Genomic DNA, 17,481 nt, shown 5'->3' on the forward strand with positions numbered 1-17,481 from the left:
ACACTTAAAGAAAGTATAGAACAAACAATAATATTTTTTTTTAAAACAAACAAAAAAAAAAAAAAAAAAAAAAAAAAAAAACTAAAAGTTAAGTGACATGAATTATTTCTTTTACCAAACATTCTATCCAAATAAACAAAAATGCATACAAGATTATTTGAAACCGTCACATAACACATGTAATACTTTTTCTAGAAATAAAATATTAAATTTTTGTTAAAATGTAGTATATGTTTCATATGAGACGGTAAAACCAACCAATCCACATACAGATAGGTATAAATAAACAAAGGAAGACTTAGGAATCATCAAAACTAAAAAATTATTGCTGCTAAACAGTTTAATAGGAAACATTAGTCCAGCAAATGTTTATTTCCCATTCTCCAATCCCTTGAGAAATAAGAAAAGATGTTTCAGACTGCATGCATAGTATAGACAGTCTTCTCCACATGAGACTTGAATTTTTTTTTTTTTTTTCATTTTTCTTTTCTTTTTTGGGTGGGTTGGGGGGGGGGGGGGGTTGGGGAGGTGGTAGGTATATGAATTCAGAATGAAGTGCCAGCATGTCAGGTTTCCAAGCCAGTTGTCTTGCAGATTGGACATAGATTCTTGAGCATTAGCCACTGTTTAATGCAATCTGTATGGAACTCATGTCCACACCCTAATATCCCAATGTCATCTGCAGTTACATATTCCTCCTGGAAAAGAAGAACGAATCGAATGAGTGAAACCCCGATTGATTGACAATGGAGTTATGTTAGCGGGAAACATAGAGATGAATCTCACCCGACATATACAACATGGCTCCAAGTCGGATGATAATCCTCCACAGAAAGAATCATATTTCCGCTGTTTCATAGATCCCAGAATGGTGGCCTCACTCAATCCCGTGTTCACATTCCCTATGCGTTCTTCCAGTGCCAGCAATTCCTGATACACGATGGCATTATAGTAAGAAGATGTCAGAGGTAGAAACTCGGGATATGGTAAGTGGATAGTAGTATTCCACCTCATAAGACATGTTAACCACATCAAGCCTCATCTCTCTATGCCTATCGTGTGAGTCACCAACCCCGTTGATAAACGGATTGAACACTGTGTAATCCTGAAAAATAATTACTAAATGTTTAACATGATGCAAGAAGTGAGTATCAAATCACACGTAATCCTAAACCTTCCAGCAAAATTGAGCTCTCGGGTTTTCATTTGCCATGATTGCATTGTGAAAACGGTTTCCAACTTCAAATGATGCCAACCTCACATAATGTGATGGTTGGCCAATGTAAGCAAGTGAAAGCTCAAACTAATTTAGATTCAAAATAGAAAATAAAGTAAAACCTCAGGCTGGAAGTTCTCAGATCTTCGCATAGCATTAAGTACTTCACGAATCTGTTGAAGTCAGGTGGCAACAAATTAAATCAGTATTTACAAGATTGTTTAACATTTAGCTCCAAAAACAAAAGGCAGTACTTAATAAATCAGAATAGTTCAGTATAAGGATCAAGAAGACTAATCACAAGAAGATCCATAACAGTTGAAAGTAAGGTGCAAAATTAGGTTTAAACTTATAGCATTTGTTAACAGGTCAAAAGTATTGCAATTTGGAGGGAAAACAAAAAAGTCATTTGTGACTGAATCTTGAGAGAATAAGATACTTTTCTCTAGTTACTTCTCTCCATGTTTTGAATAAATATAAGTTGCATAGAAACCTATATTCGGAGTGATATTTGCATCTATGAAGAACAGAATGTCTATCTAAAAATATTCAGTTTTACATCCCTCCCAAGAGCATACGTGCACCCAAAGAAAACTTTGAAGTATAAATTTTTTTAAAAAAAACATAAACTGAAAGCAAACCTCAGATGCCACTCTGTGTCTGCCCTCAAAATCAGAAGCTAATGCACGCCATGGACCATGATTGTCACCTGAAACCTCTGATGTCATAGTTGACCGAAGATATGGTTGGCGATTACCCCTCCTGCGGGGTCTGGATGACATCACTGGCTCCTCTGTCGAAGTACTAGCCCAGGGCAGTGGTGAAAATGGATCATCTGAGGAAGTACTCGCCCATGATGGCAGTAAAAGATGACCTCCATCCTGGCTTCCTGGATCAGATCCTGCAGGTAGGGAAAAACTCCAAGGATAATCTGACAATCTTTGATGGCTGCTAGTGCTAGTAGTTGGGTTCTGATTAGTATCCCAGGTTGTGGGAAATGTCTGTGAACTAGAGCTGGGGCCAATTCCAGAACCAGAAGGTTGGTTTTGAGAGGAGATTAGAATATCTGAATTCCAGTTATCAGCATCCTGTACCAGATTTCTTGTCTCAGTAGCAGAGAAATACCTAACACGCGCACCATTATTTCTAAAGGAGCTTCTAAAGCTAGTTTCATCTCGAACTGTAGCACTACTTTCTGCGGAACGTGAACTAGAACTTGCACAATTGCCACTTCTTGAATCACGAGATCCATTCCAGGGAATCGAACGTGCACTCCTTTGAGGACTAGTAGATGCCATTGAAGGAGGCTGATTTGCAGAGTTACTTGAATTCATTGTTAGTGATAATGGATGCCTCAAGTCTGAAGAACTAGTTATAGAGAAATGTCTGGGCGGCACATTGGTAGTGATAGCATCAGAAGGCCCTACAGTAGCTCCAATTGGTGGTAAGCCAAATGAAACTGATTCTGGATTTGCAATGTTCTCGGTTGCATGAAAGTTTCTTGTAGAGCTCTCTGCAATCCCGTTAACACTTGAAGGTGGGAATTCATCACCAGCTGATAATCTTCTACTAATTCCATTTCTTGAATTGGCTTGTTCCGAGACACCAGCATTGGAGGGCAAAAATATATTTAAGCTGCTAGAAGCATTATAATGAGAAGGAACATTGTGCAGTGTAATGTTCTCAGCTCGGGGATTGGAGCTCGAACTTCCACCTGCACACAACTTTTCAGAGCTAACTTCAAGGGCCTTCCGCTTGCAGGCAAAACCCCAGGTGCCCAAAGAAGAATCTGAATCATTATCATGGTTTCCCATCAAATCACCAGAATTGTATGAAGAGGTACCTCCATTATCAGAAGAAGCAAAAGCAGGAAGAAGGTCGGTTTCTGATCCAACTGCCTTATTACGACCAAGAGGTGCACATGTTCTTGTGACCTGTGGGCCACTGAAATTGTGATATGGACCACTTAAACTAACATTCCCATGGCTGCAATTAGAACTAGAATGATGCGTAATAGTTCTGCCAATTGGGTGACTGCCACCATAAACATTGCTACAGTTCTCGTGAAGGAGACCACTGGAAGAGTCAAATTCTCGTTCCTCAGACATTGGATCAGCTACAACATAATTGCTTGACGATGAAGACCAACCATGCCTTACTTCCAAATTACTCCCATGGACATGGCTATGTACATTTCGAGATGAATTGGACTCACCTGGATCCCAATCACTGAAACTAGGAGCATTCATGCCTGGATTTGATAATTGATTCTCAACTGGATCTGGCATGTTATCTCAAGAATTTGTGTGGTTTATAGAACAGTTACTAGATAAACACCCCTGGATAAGATTAATAGTTTCAGAAAAAAAAAAAAAAAAATTCAATTACTTCTTCCCATTGCATCTGGACCACTTAATATCCTAACAGCATTAAGTTGTAGTGCGACTCTTGGGAATCTGAATTCACAACATAGATTAGAAAGCATTGGGACCAACCAGATTGAAGGGAAATAAAAGGCAACAACTTCTTACTTTTACAGATGAATTTCTTCAAGAAACGAGAATCAGAAGGCTTCCATCTCGACCCTCATCAAATATGCTTCCATGAGTCCAATTGAAGATTTCAACTGTTTATGAAATGAAACACACAAAAGACTTCACAATATAGCACATTAGGAAACTAGAAACTCTGGTAAACCTCCATTCCTATCACATCAGTACCCATATCAAACTACAATCCGAATAATTAGAAAGAACATATAAGTTTAGCTTTTATGAACATGTTTTGCCAGCAAGAAACCACACACAAGAAAATTATTATGATCAAAACATCAATACTCCTCCCTTCCTCAGCATAGACATATATCACTTTAGTTTGAATATTATAAAATTCAGTATAATCAAATGAACTAGTGGAACTGGAACGAGGATTTCTTCAACAGGCCAAGAAAAGTCAAATCCTTGATATCACCCAATCAAAATTTGCATTATATACAAAGCAGAATTTTTTATTAAATTAAAAAAATAAAATTAGATATTATCCAGCAACAAATTTGTATTGTACCAGTAATAGAATTCTCAGATCCTAAAAACTAAAACGCTAAGGTATTTAAAACTATAAGACCACAACTTTTGAGTACTGGAGATCATATCACATAAGCAGCTGTATATTACTCCACTAAAGATGAACAGCATTAAATTACTTTCAGAAAACAATGATCACAAACTGATTTTTCAGACAATTAACGAAATAAGTGATACGGGTCAAGAGAAAAAACCCGATGAGCTATTGGAGAAGAGGATCGGTCTCGGTTTCTCAAAAATCCAGTTCACTTCCTGGGCGCACAGCTTGGATGAACGGCTTTCGTTCCGGCGGAAAAAAACAGAGGAGCGGCAGGCCGGCGGGGCAAAGATGGATAGCGTGGACTACAGCAAGGATGCCTCTATGGACGACCTCCTCTCTAGAGAGAAGACGGGAGTGCGGTGAGTGGGCAGTGGGGACGGTGGCGTAGATACGTAGAGAACGGACTACGGAGTCCCAAGAAAAATTCGGAGTATTTGTTAACTTGATCCGTGCTTGGTTTCTTTTTTTGTTTTGTTTTGTTTCTTAGTCTGCGTCAATTATCCTGTGTTCCTGACTCAACATGCCATAAACCATAATTAAAGTTAGGAAATTACCATATTTACTCCCATTTCCTATTCTAACTTTTACTTTTAAATTAGTTAGGAAATTACCATATTTACTCCCATTTCCTATTCTAACTTTTACTTCTAAATTTAAAATTTTGATATAAACACTTTTACAGAAATTCACATGAAGAAAATAACTTATTAACTCCCATCACATTGTAATTGTAAAGTAAATTTGAAGGAGTAAAATTTGACAGTATACTTAATATAACTCTTAAACTTAGGGATAGACAATTTCAATGTGTCCGTAAATATTCATCTGAATCCATCTTGTCTATATTGGATTTTTTGGGTGATAATTGATAACGGGTTAGGTGTAAGTCTTAAAAAATTAACGCGCTATGGCCTATGGGTCAAGTTAGATTCGGGTTTATTGTGCAAAATAAGTGTTAGTGTATAGTTAACTACAACGATTTTTAGAAAAAGAGTGTCAAATAGACTCCTGAATTTTAAGTCAATTAGATCATTAAACATTCAAAAGATGCAGTTAAACACATAGACAAGTTAATTTGGAGTGTTGAAGCACATAAACCGGTTGGTGACTTGTATTTACATGTCACTAGGATTCTACACAAACCTCCAACCAATTTCTTGCGACAAAGTACCAACGACTGTTACCAGTTGTGTTTGGTATGCTTTTTCCTTCATAAAAAAATGAGACCAACTTGGTCGACTTCTCCCATGGCGTTGCCTTCTCCTTTGTTGGAGAAGACAGACCAAACGCGACCGGTTACGATCAATCGTTATACCCTACACCACGGCGCACATAGCACTGTGCGCCGCGCGCCTCCCAAAACGACGTCGTTTTGGGGTCGTTTTGGGAGGCGCGGTAGGAAGTTGCTGGGACTATGTGTATTTGTTCACACAGTTATCTGTATTTGTTCATACAGTTATGTGTATTGGTTCATACAGTTATGTACATTTTTTATACAATTATGTACATTCTTCTTGTACAATTATGTATATCCGAATCAGAAAACTTGTGTGTATTATGTTAATAGTTGATGTGTATTATGTTAAAAGTTTATGTTTATTATGTATTATGTTAGATTATGTGTATTATCTTTTAAAAAGAGTATGTATATTTTGTTAGATAATTATGTACATTCATGTATACAGTTATGTGTATTCTAGTATAACATTATGTACATTCTTGAACAACGGGTTTTTTTTTAAAGAAAAAACTACTGCCATTCACTGGGGCGGGAAATTTCAAAAAAAATAAAAAAATAAAATTAAAACGACGTCGTTTTGCATCTGGGCGCATAGTGCAACGCGCGCCGTGGTGTAGGATATAAATTGCCGGTTACGATCACTAGTGTTTTGTTATCGGGTATTGGGCTTCAATGCTTCAAAATAATATGTTTATGAGTTTAATTGTAACTTTTGAATATTTAAGGGTCTAATTGACCTTTTGAGTAAAAATTCAAGGGTTTATTTGACCATTTTCCAAATTTTTAGAACTTTTATTACTATTATATATGTATAAATGAAGTGTATTTATACAACAATTAACATATGTTATAAAAAAAAAATTGCCTTGACACTTATAACCCAAGTTGCAACTAGCAATGAGTTGATTACAATATTCTCTTTAAGTTAACTAGAGTTGTATAAATTTTATAAGTTTGTGCATTATTATGACACAATACAAATAATGGACCACAAATAAATTGTTGCATCAGAATCAGAACATTATGGGCCTACCCAAAGACTAATAAGCCTAGCCCAATAAGTGCTTAAATTTGGCCCACCTGGTACCTCTTAAACTTCCTAAAAACCCTAGCGCGAAGCGTGAAGTTTCTGTACGCAGGTTAGCAGGTTGCAGAGTAGGGTTTCTCTATTCCCCGCGACAGAGGAGAACCACCAGAATGGCGGCAGCACCGGTAGAATCAGTTCAATGCTTCGGTCGTAAGAAGACGGCGGTTGCCGTGACTCACTGCAAGCGCGGCCGTGGACTCATCAAGATCAACGGCGTTCCAATCGAGCTGATCCAGCCCGAGATTCTCCGCTACAAGGCGTTCGAGCCCATCCTCCTATTGGGCCGACACCGTTTCGCCGGCGTGGACATGCGCATCCGCGTCAAGGGCGGAGGTCACACCTCTCAGATCTACGCCATCCGTCAGTCCATTGCCAAGGCCCTCGTCGCGTTCTACCAGAAGTACGTGGACGAGCAGTCGAAGAAGGAGATCAAGGATATCCTCGTTCGCTACGACAGGACCTTGCTTGTTGCTGATCCAAGGCGCTGCGAGCCAAAGAAGTTCGGAGGTCGTGGTGCTCGTGCCAGGTTCCAGAAGTCCTACCGTTAATTGCTCAACACAGTTCTGCTTTATATACCGAAAGTATTATGGTTATTATTATCAGAATTTTCATGTTTTTTGTTTAATTATTCGGTATTTTGATGCTCTGTATTAGTTTACTCTTGTCTGAAATGACTACATGAGACGGTTTTCATCGACCTTGAGCTTTGCGTGAGGTAGAAATATTAAAATGTCTTATTTGAAAGTTTGAATTTTGCAGTATTGAGCTTTCTTTAGTTAAAAGCTTTTAATACAGTGTGTGTATATTATATATATATATGAATCAGTGGATAGTTCTGTTTGGGTTTCTTTACCCGAAGAAACCTTAAAATCTGTGGGCTACTCCTGGAAATTTTATAGTGTTGAATGCTTGAATAGGCTGTAGTTGTTTGGGGTGTTTTATCTATATGAAGGGAGTCAAAGGACACTGATGATGTGAGCTTTGTCCTGAGTTTCCCTGTTGTTTCTTATGATGTTATGTTGGAGGTCTGTTCTGAAGATTTGTGGTCTGTCTGTGATACACAGTTGTGCATATTTTTCATGTCATCTTTCTTCAGAGTGTATCATCCACCATGAATATAAGATTTCAGCTCATCCAGGCTGATATTCCAAGTTCTGATTCCCCCCGGCTTGGCTTTTAGATACTACATGTTTTCTTTTTACCAAAAATCATTGCTAGTATACATGTCTATATTGCTAGTATTATGCTGTGTTTCAGTTGTTTACATATCCCAGATTGATAATCAAATTATTGCTTGCTTGCCTCTTTTGTTTTATACTGAATAGTTTTTGCAGTAATTTTTCCAACTCCCCCACAGCTGAACTTGGCTATTAGATATTATGCATTTTTAAAACCAACATCCTTGTCTTCTTTATACAAGTCTGTATTATCAGGTGTGTACAAGTATATATTACTAGGTGTGTTTTGTGTTTCAGTTGTTTGCATATCCTTGTTTGATTATCAAATCCTTGCTTGCTTGCTTTTTCTATTGTCCATTGCCAATAATTTTTTGACTCCTCACTAGAAACACTGAGGATCCTAGCTTGATACAGTGAGAGTGATGTTGCAAGCTTTTGCTTGTTCTTGATTGTTGAACTATCTTGCTTTCACAAGCTAATCAATCTGCTCATAAAGGGCTTATTCTGCAGTTGCTGCATTGTTGTGTTTTTTTGATGTCTGATTTAATCAAACTTGATTGAAGTGATAGGCTGTGTTTGTAGTGTTTTGCTTGTTCTATGATTGATGCGAACTTGCAATGTCATGCTTTACATGCCATGGATTTGCATCCATTTTGGTGTAAACAGCATTTTAAAATCTTTTTGCTAATTGTTTTTTTTTTTAATTTTGTATTATTAGAAATAAATTATATAAAGATTTAAAGATCTCATTGAGATATTTAAAATAAGATTAATATTGACTATAAAATAAATAAAAATAAAAATGCATAAAAATAAATTCTATTTTAAAATATTATTATTTATTTTAAAATTTTAAAACTATATTTTAGATTATATTAAAATATTTAAAGTAAATAAAATTAAGTGTATGAATAGGATTTGGTTTAAGTAGATTGGAGATTACATAAAAGTTGGTGTATGAATGGTGTTGGAAATATTCATTTTGGTGTAAAATTTGGTGCATAATTGATTGATATTTTGGGTTGGAGATGACTTAAGTCAATAGAAAAATCATCTTTGAAAGCCATTTTCACAAGTTCTGTTTTCACGTTTTGTCCAAGTGTTTCATAAGTTTTGTTTAAGAGTTTTTCATGTGTTTGGTTATTAATTCTGAATGTGTTTGCAAACATTAATGAACATGTTTGTTAATTTACACGTTCAAACATGTTAACGAACATGCATCAATGAATGTTTAATAAATCAATACAAACAGACAGGAACGGAGCCAGGACGGAACAATGCGGGGGGCCGAACTACGATTGAAGTACTAAATTAAATACATTGATATCTCGTTAACATATCTCAAAATAATCATTACATTACAAATTCAATAAAGTTTAGAATAAATTATTTATAATTGAATCTATATTAAATTATTTTGCAATATGCTTTTCAATGCACATTACTTTGCATTGTACGGTTGAAAGAATGAAAACATTCACGCATGTTTTAAAAGACTATTGATTATTTCTTGAAAAACCTTCTTCACAACATAACATAATAGCAATTGTTTTCTCAAATACATATACTACACAATTGTTACATTATTATGCATTTTAAATTAAATACAAAATTTATCACACAACCACAAATTTACATAATTAATCAAACAAATGCACTTGATATCCATGATTTAGAATCAAACAAAACAATTATTTAAGATAAACAATAGAATATGAAACAAAAATTAACCAAACAAGTAGTTATAAATAAAAATAAAAAATAAAAATTAACTTGAAAATATGCATAGATTTTGTTAATGACAAATTATCTTATTATAACGTATATGCCGCATATATGCATGGTTCTACGCAGAGAAACTAGTAAGTAGGTTAAATGAAATTTAATTTGAATGTGAGTCAACAATATATGGAATACATAATTTGAAATAGGAGAGAACTGAAAAAGTTGAGAAGATGAAAAAATTTATAACTTTACCTGTAAGATTAATTAAGTGGAGAGGGGCCAAATATTTTGAAAAAACAACAAAATTTTAAAATTCTATATAATATTTTTTTAAAAAAATTTAATACATATATAATATTAAAAAATTTTGGGATGGGGGAGGGGGGCCAAGGCCCCCCTAAACATACACTTACCTCCGTCCCTGCAAACAGATTTTCAAAACCATGAATATGAAGACTCCAAAAACCTTGTTCCTTCATATTCGGTTTGTTAAAAGCCATACACATAACCACGTGATCGCATTTCTCAGTTGATTTTATACACAAAAGGAAAGACTGAAAGATGCAATACAGGTGAGTAACCAGTACATACGAAACACCGTACTTGTAAGATTAAAGGAAGCATTAACCAATACTCGAAGTGTGCATTGACCGCACCGGACAACCAATACTCCAAGTCTGCATTGGACCATTGGTTAAAGGAAGCATTAACCAATACAAATACGCACTCATCCATTTCTCTTTCTCAGATCTTCATTTCTTCTACCTAAATATGAATGGTGGATTCGAGAGAGATGAACCGCTGACGCCGAGCAGCCGCCTGTTCTCCCAGCCGGGGACCACCCAAGTTATCAACTGCCTGGTGGCGTGCAAGAATCCGGTGGACATTGACGCCGTTAAAACAGTGATAACAAACTCCATACTGATGAAACACCCCAGGTTCGTTAGCGTCATGATCAGAGACGCTCGCGGCCGTGAACGGTGGCGTAGAGTCGCTCATGTCAACGTCGACGACCACATCGTCGTGCACCGCCGACGCCTCAGCGATGACCCCGCCGTCTCCGACGAGGACTGCGTCAACGACTTCCTCGCCGACCTCGCCGTCTCCTCGCCGCTCGCCAGCGATAAGCCGCTCTGGGAGTTCCATCTCCTCATGGCTCACAACTGCGCCGTCCTTCGCCTCCACCACTCGCTGGGCGACGGGGTTTCGCTCATGTCCATGTTCCTGTCGTGTTGCCGGAGGGCGGATGATCCCGATCAGCCGCCGCTCATTGACGGTTTGGGAACTTCGTCGGATTATCGCCGGAGAGGGAAACGGAGTTGGAGCATTATGAGGTTTTTTAAGGTACTATGGTACACGACGGTGTATGTTTTGAAGTTTGTGCTTAGGATCCTGTGGCTGAAGGATAAGCGGACGGCGTTGAGCGGCGGAGCTGGGGTGGAGCTTTGGCCCCGGAAGTTGGCCAGCGCCACCTTCATCCTTGAGGACATCAAGACGGTCAAAAGAGCGGTCCCTGATGCTGTAAGATTCTTCTTACCCGTTGGATACAATTCCTCTCCTTACTGTAATTTACATAAAATATTTACTAATTTTAAAAATAAAATTTCATTGTGAAATTTATAATATTTTATATTTATAACTTCCACTCAAATATTCATTATCTAAAATCTAAAAACATAGTGCTAATCACTTTGTACGCATTTTTAGAGTTGTACGATATAAATTTTTGAACCAAAATATCCTCATCGTTATAACTTCTGTTATTCTTTTCATTATTGTTACCTTGCACATGCATCCATCATATATTTTCTTATATTTCTTAAATGATAATAATATTTGTAGACATTATATATTAGATTAATATAATAAATAAAATTAATTTCATATAGATTTTAATTAGTAATGATTTGTTAATTATTTTTTAAAAATATAAATATTGAACTTATATTTTTGCACATCGTGCATAGAAAATAAATAACACGCATGAATATACATTAAGGAATCGGCTCGGCTCAATAGGCTCAAACATCTTTAAATATAATAAAAAAGATAATGAAAGTTATAACAATAGAAAGATTTTTGTTCAAAAAATTATATAGTACAACTTTAAAAATACAATGTACAAAATGATTTAGCACTAAAAATATGAACATAAATTAGAGATATAACTTTGATTGAGACTTATGTTTTTATATGGGCTCATCCCAACATTAATTTTGGTGAACCAATGGTCCAGACCATTAACGATGTTCTGTTCGGAATCATATCATGTGGGATGTCCAGGTACCTGGAAATGCGTTCGTCCCGAGGTAAAACCATGCAAGATCTCTTGTATATTAACACATAAATAGATTAATAATGGCTCTATAAAATCAAATATTTTTTTCCCAAAAAAAACAACAAATATTCCTTGTAGCTCTGCAGGAAGGTCTGAGCATAACTGGTGTTGCCATGGTAAATCTAAGACCACAAGCTGGACTGCAAGTATATATGCCCTTTCCAATCTTCTCCACTCTCAAGACTTAAGTATTGTAAACTTTGAAGTGAATGTTTGGTGTGTTTATGCTCAGGAAATGACCAAACTGATGAATGGCGAGTCGGGATCGCGGTGGGGAAACAAATTTGGTATCATTCTGTTACCTATAAATTATCACAAGGGTGTGAAGGATCCTCTCCAGTTTGTGAAGAGGGCAAAAGCAATGATTGACAAGAAGAAACTGTCATTAGAAGCCCTCTGCTCTTACAAACTGGGGGATTTGGTCATGTCCTCCTTAGGGGCAAAGGTAAGTTTTTTCATTTTTTGCGATGTGAGTGAATTTGATGTAAGAGCGGTAAGCTTTGATGTTTATTCACAACAAGGAAAATACAAAAACTAAGCAAGCCAAAAGAATATGCCAGACTAAAACTAAGCAGAACACTAAGGGGTCGTTTACTAACTGGAAATTTCCGGAAACTGGAAAATAGAAAACAGAAGTCTCAATATCTTGACATGCTCAAATGGCTGCCATTTTCAAGTGTTGTTTTCTGGCTTTGGTGTGTAGATTGCGAGCTCGCTTAGCTACCGGATTGTGTGCAACACGACCTTTACAATCTCGAATGTGATTGGCCCTCGAGAGCAGGTCACTATTGCAGGCAATCCCATTGATAACCTTAGAGTAACTTCAACAAGCTTACCTCATGTGAGTCTCTCAAGAACACGCTCTTCTTCTTCTTCTTCTTTCCTTGTTGCTGGAACTCTCACACCTGACAAATTATGCAGGCAATCACAATGCACATGGTTAGCTATGCAGGGAAGATTGACATGCAAATCTTGGTCGCGAAAGACATCATACCTGATCCAAAAGTCCTGGCCGGTTGCTTTGAACAGACCTTGCAGGGAATGAAAGAAGCTGCAAAAATCTATCATCGAAACTGAAAGAAGCATCTAACGAAGAAACCACACTCGAAGACCACTTGGTACTATAAACATATAAAGCAATAATGCATAAACGCACTGCTAGTTGTACAAGGCAAATTATTAAAGCCGTCTGAAAACATTACATGCCAAATTGGAGACTATGTACACTCTCAATGAAATTGAGAGTCAAAACCTTCTTTGTTGCCAAGCCTTAAACTGCTAAGGAATAGGACGTTTTCTTGTGGCTTCCTTTCTTCTTCTTCCTAAGCAATAGCTTTCTCAGAAACCCCATCCCTCCTCCCTGCTTCCTGCCTGACAAGATAACCAAAGTGCCCGGTTTTGCATTTTTAGATCCGTTATTCAAGCCACGATATGATCCAGAAGGTGTGACTTTGGAAGCGCAAATTGCATTGCAACTGTTAGGCTGGGCAACAGAAAGTGTATCTGCGATGGGGATGTTCAAGGCATCTTTTTTCGTGGGAGATTTAAGTGTTCCCTTTTTAGTTCCATCCTCAAATAGCATTTGATCAAGTAGAGATACATGGTGCTTCACAGCCTTATTGTTGGAAGGGGAGGGACATAATTGTCTGTCAACAACTACTGGCTCTTCCTCCGATAAAGTCAGTGCCTTTAGCTGCCTCCCGAGGTTTAGGATAGTCTCTTGGCACTCTGCCAACTTCATAGAAGCAGCTGTTATCTCCCAACCCTGCCAATTTGAAAAAAAAAAAAAAATTTATCTTAACCAATTCTGAAGTCGATGCATGACAACCTTAAACAAAACAAGAAACTCACAGTCTGCTGTATCTGTCGTTCTTTTTCCATGTTCTCATCTGGAATCTTGGTGCTGTTAATGCTGCCCATCAGAGATTCAGTTCTTAGATGATACAATGATTCACTTATGCTAGCAAATGGTAACACGCAAAATTAAATACCGAAAATCATTATACCTTTCGAGTTGAAGTTGGAGCTCAAGACATGTTCCTTCGAGGTCTTCAAAACAGTGACTTTTATCCTCAAGTTCAACCTCAAGCGAAGACATCTTTAGGAGGGATTCGTTCAATTTAACTCTGTTCACGGTAAGCTGTGTATCAAGGTCTTCATTTATTGACTTCTGATTCTCGATCATATCCTCCATCATTCTGTTAGATTCTTTTAAAGTTTCAATTTCAGTGTGTAGACTTTCAATGCTTCGTTGTGATTGTTGAAGATCACTTGCCAAGGCTTCGTTCTTGTCTTCGAGATCTTTCTGTGAGGATCTTGACACATTCAACTCAGCCTTCAAGCCTTCATTTTCTGCTTGAATAATGGAATGAATCTTCTCCATTTCAAACATAAAATCTTGCAAGGCTCTTGTATCAGTTGCAGTTCCTAATCCTCTTGGGCCAAAATGCTTTATAAACTCGTCTCTAATACTAGAACCTTGATAACACATACAGTTGTTCATAATCCAATCCAATGTGGCAGTCAGTCCCACAGAAAACTCTACGAAATTAATTTTTCCATCCAGCAGACTGCAGCATATATGCAGGAATTGCTGCAATACAGTTTTAAGCTCGGGATTTCTCCACCTGAAAACATGAAGCAAATAGTCGTTTGCTATTATTGGCTCCCGAGTTTCTGTCTCCACCATATTACAGCCCTCTGAAAATCTCGTGACCAGCTCAACAATTTTTGAAACAGATGAGTTGATAACAGGGCTGCTGATTGAATCTGCTTTTGGAGATGTTACTGGAGACCTCCAAGCAAGATAGCCGCTAATAGGCTGCATTGAGCTTACTGACTTGTTACCTTCGCTGGTGTGTGGAAAGTTGAGGTTATGCCAAGCCACTCTGACGTCTTCTAGAAGTTCATAAAAGTCTCGTTTTGAAACACTGCTTTGCTCAATGATTACCTTCAGAACAGGTTCAATCCAGTCGCCTTTCCCTTTTTCCTGGCCCAAGTCACCGAGATCTCCTTGTTTTACTTGAACCAATTCTTTACCTGTCGAGTCCACATGATTCTCATGCTCATCTGATAATGTAAGAGTCACTTCTGGAGAAGCTTGGGAACTCCCGAGTGGGGCATCCATTGCTACTATTGCTAGTTTTTCCATTTCGACAAAATCATCCATTAGCCTCATCTCTGAAACTCCAATCGTTTTCTGTTCAGAGTTACTCTTCTGGTCCTTATGATTCTTGAAATGCTCTAGTTCAGATATCAAAGCACAAGCCCAAGATTCAGAAGAAACACTTTCATGCTCCTTCTTCATTTCATGGCTCGATATGGAGGAGATATCATTTGATATAGGTCCATAAACAGCGAGCTCTTTAGAACCCTTAGCTCTAGAAAGCTCTTCGGGTTGATCCCAAGCTTGAGTTGATTTTGGAACTGTTAGAGGGAACACAATTCCAGAATGTCCTTTCTGTGCTAAAACTAGTTTCAAATTTTTGTTTTCTTCTTCCACATTGCAAAGATTTTCCACCAAGAAACTTATCTCTTTCCTGAGAATGTCGGGATCGTTGTTTCCTAGGTAGGTGGGATTCGTGTTTCTCCTTGTCTCAATCCGATTTCTTTCCTCCAATTCAATTTCTTTCTTCAATTTTGTCAAAACAGACTGACTTTGCCCAGGCATCCGTTTTCTCACCAGAACACGAAGCCTTTGAGTTTCTGCTTCCAGCCTCTTGATTTTCTTCACATTTTCTAGCTGTTGCTTATGTGAGGTGTCTGCAGAGCGGCGAATAAACTCCATCTCCTCATTTCGGTTATGAAGCTCTGTCTCGAGCATCCGGAATTCGTACCTTAAAAAAGCATTTTCTTTTTCTGCAGAATCTAATCTTGACATCAGAGCATTCAATTCTGCTTCTGCCTGAGAATTGCTTTCGGTAAGATCCTCAATTATCTTTCCTTTCACGAGGAGAACCTTACTAAGATGAGAATTCTCGACGGTTAAATTCGTAACCTTCTTATTTGTTTCTACCAACTTGTCCTCCAACATATTATGGGCCTTCTCGAACTCTTCTGAGGTCCTCATTACAGCATCACAAACTCTTTGATCCGTTTCTTCTCTGGTGAAAGTTAATTTCTGCATACAATCCTTCAATGCACTGTTGAGGTGAGTTAGCCTTCCATTTGCAGCCTCTCTCTGCTTTGTAGATTCTTCTAACTCTTCCTTCAAACACATAATTTCAGCCTCCGCTTTCTTGTGAGCTAAATTTTGCATCAATTACTCAAAAGTTAGTTGGAAGGACTTTGCAGAAACGAACGGAAAAAAAAAAAAAAGTGAAAGAATCATCAATACAACATGAATAAACAAAGAAATGCAGTTATGACCTGCAATGGCTTCTTCCGCCATTTTTGTGAACTTTGTGACTAATTCATCTTTAGCGTTGCACTCATCGAGAGCAGATGCTAACTTCTCATCGAGGCTTCTAACCGATTCCTCCAGAACTTTTTCCTTTTCATTCTGAAGGATCTGAACCTGAACCCAAAAATTCAACAAAGCTTCCTTCAATCTAAGACAAATCTCATATCTTAAGAAGTGACATTTAAGAGTATCAGTTAAAATCATATCATAATCAACTATCTATGAGGTTTTGGATACAATTTCATGTCAAATGTCAAAAGGCCAACAACATTTTACACAGATAGGCTCGAGTAAGGTAAAAACATGATATATGTACCTCCTCATCGTTGTCTTTAACGGAAAGATCAGCTTTGTCATTTGCAATTATTCTTTTCTCTGAGGACTTTTTCCTCCACAGCCAATTCTTCTGGTCCATGGTCTACTGTTTGCTGTAAAATATCAAAACCGGGGTTGTCCGTGATCATTCCAATGATTCAATGACAATGTCAAGGTCTCAAATATCCAAATTATAGCTTATTAAGCCAAGTTTACCCACACTTCTGCTAGGACATCCACTTCTTGGACAAGACTGGCTGAGGTGAAACTTATAATCTAACAAATAATGTTATGCTTATGACCTGAACATATCAGAAAACATTACATATTGGGAATGTTTGGTAAATAGCTGTTAGCTGATTGTATTAGTAGGTTTGACTAGTTGATAATATTATCTAATTGTAGAAAGATGTTTGGTAAATTAGATGTTAGATAGCGTATTACATGCAAAATGACTTTCTCAAAAACTTATCGAAAAAACTACTTTGGTTGAAAAAGATTTCTTTTTTTTTTTGGATTACGATGGTAACCCGCAGGTGACTCTAACCGGCAAAAGACATAAATCAGCATAAGTTATCCATAACTGACAGGACCGGCTCAATGCCTCAATCTAAGAAAGCAAATAAGCTGCTCCCCACTCCTTGCTAATGCAGCTTACTACTAATTTTTGTACGCAATCCCCATACTCCCCACTCCCTACCCTTTACCAATACTAGCTACACTGTGAAACCAGACTTGATTTCAGTAGAGATAAGCAGATTTCTAAAACACCCAGAAATGAGAAAGATATTAGACAGTAGATATACAGTGTAACAGACTGATCATGATCACGAGCAAGTTCTATCAAACTACAATGA

At 37.5% G+C, this 17,481-nt stretch overlaps 4 protein-coding genes across 7 annotated transcripts; 2 read left to right on the top strand and 2 right to left on the bottom strand.

Moving 5' to 3' along the window:
- Positions 1-279: 279 nt before the first annotated feature.
- Positions 280-4,809, bottom strand: LOC109161411 (E3 ubiquitin-protein ligase MBR2-like). Of its 2 annotated transcripts, none has more exons than XM_019309796.1 (7): positions 4,494-4,809; positions 3,748-3,842; positions 1,858-3,672; positions 1,339-1,389; positions 1,010-1,105; positions 787-930; positions 280-698 (listed from the first exon to the last, which is right to left on the bottom strand). In XM_019309796.1, exons 3-7 carry the CDS (start codon positions 3,502-3,504, stop codon positions 567-569), a joined length of 2,070 nt encoding a protein of 689 aa, XP_019165341.1. In that variant the 5' UTR covers positions 3,505-3,672; positions 3,748-3,842; positions 4,494-4,809; the 3' UTR covers positions 280-566. The 2 variants fall into 2 exon arrangements, with proteins under 2 accessions (XP_019165341.1, XP_019165342.1); XM_019309797.1 differs by having other exon boundaries at positions 525-698; positions 1,858-3,555.
- Positions 4,810-6,695: 1,886 nt separating this feature from the next.
- LOC109161415 (40S ribosomal protein S16-like) lies at positions 6,696-7,410 on the top strand. Its single transcript, XM_019309803.1, has one exon. The coding sequence runs from the start codon at positions 6,777-6,779 to the stop codon at positions 7,212-7,214; it is 438 nt and encodes a 145-aa protein (XP_019165348.1). The 5' UTR covers positions 6,696-6,776; the 3' UTR covers positions 7,215-7,410.
- Positions 7,411-10,217: 2,807 nt separating this feature from the next.
- LOC109161412 (O-acyltransferase WSD1-like) lies at positions 10,218-13,215 on the top strand. Its single transcript, XM_019309798.1, has 6 exons — positions 10,218-11,090; positions 11,806-11,878; positions 11,986-12,053; positions 12,140-12,352; positions 12,611-12,748; positions 12,829-13,215. Exons 1-6 carry the CDS (start codon positions 10,341-10,343, stop codon positions 12,982-12,984), a joined length of 1,398 nt encoding a protein of 465 aa, XP_019165343.1. The 5' UTR covers positions 10,218-10,340; the 3' UTR covers positions 12,985-13,215.
- LOC109161410 (filament-like plant protein 7) lies at positions 11,563-16,926 on the bottom strand. Of its 3 annotated transcripts, XM_019309794.1 has the most exons (7): positions 16,841-16,926; positions 16,626-16,737; positions 16,276-16,423; positions 13,914-16,152; positions 13,759-13,819; positions 13,133-13,672; positions 11,563-11,575 (listed from the first exon to the last, which is right to left on the bottom strand). In XM_019309794.1, the coding sequence occupies exons 2-6, from the start codon at positions 16,722-16,724 to the stop codon at positions 13,178-13,180; spliced, it is 3,042 nt and encodes a 1,013-aa protein (XP_019165339.1). In that variant the 5' UTR covers positions 16,725-16,737; positions 16,841-16,926; the 3' UTR covers positions 11,563-11,575; positions 13,133-13,177. The 3 variants fall into 3 exon arrangements, with proteins under 3 accessions (XP_019165339.1, XP_019165340.1, XP_019165338.1); XM_019309795.1 differs by lacking the exons at positions 11,563-11,575; positions 16,841-16,926 and having other exon boundaries at positions 13,027-13,672; positions 13,914-15,318; positions 15,352-16,152; XM_019309793.1 differs by lacking the exons at positions 11,563-11,575; positions 16,841-16,926 and having other exon boundaries at positions 13,027-13,672; positions 16,626-16,762.
- Positions 16,927-17,481: the final 555 nt, after the last annotated feature.

The sequence above is a fragment of the Ipomoea nil genome, unplaced genomic scaffold, assembly GCF_001879475.1.
Source record: "Ipomoea nil cultivar Tokyo-kokei standard unplaced genomic scaffold, Asagao_1.1 scaffold2922, whole genome shotgun sequence".
Classification (NCBI taxonomy): Eukaryota; Viridiplantae; Streptophyta; class Magnoliopsida; order Solanales; family Convolvulaceae; genus Ipomoea; species Ipomoea nil.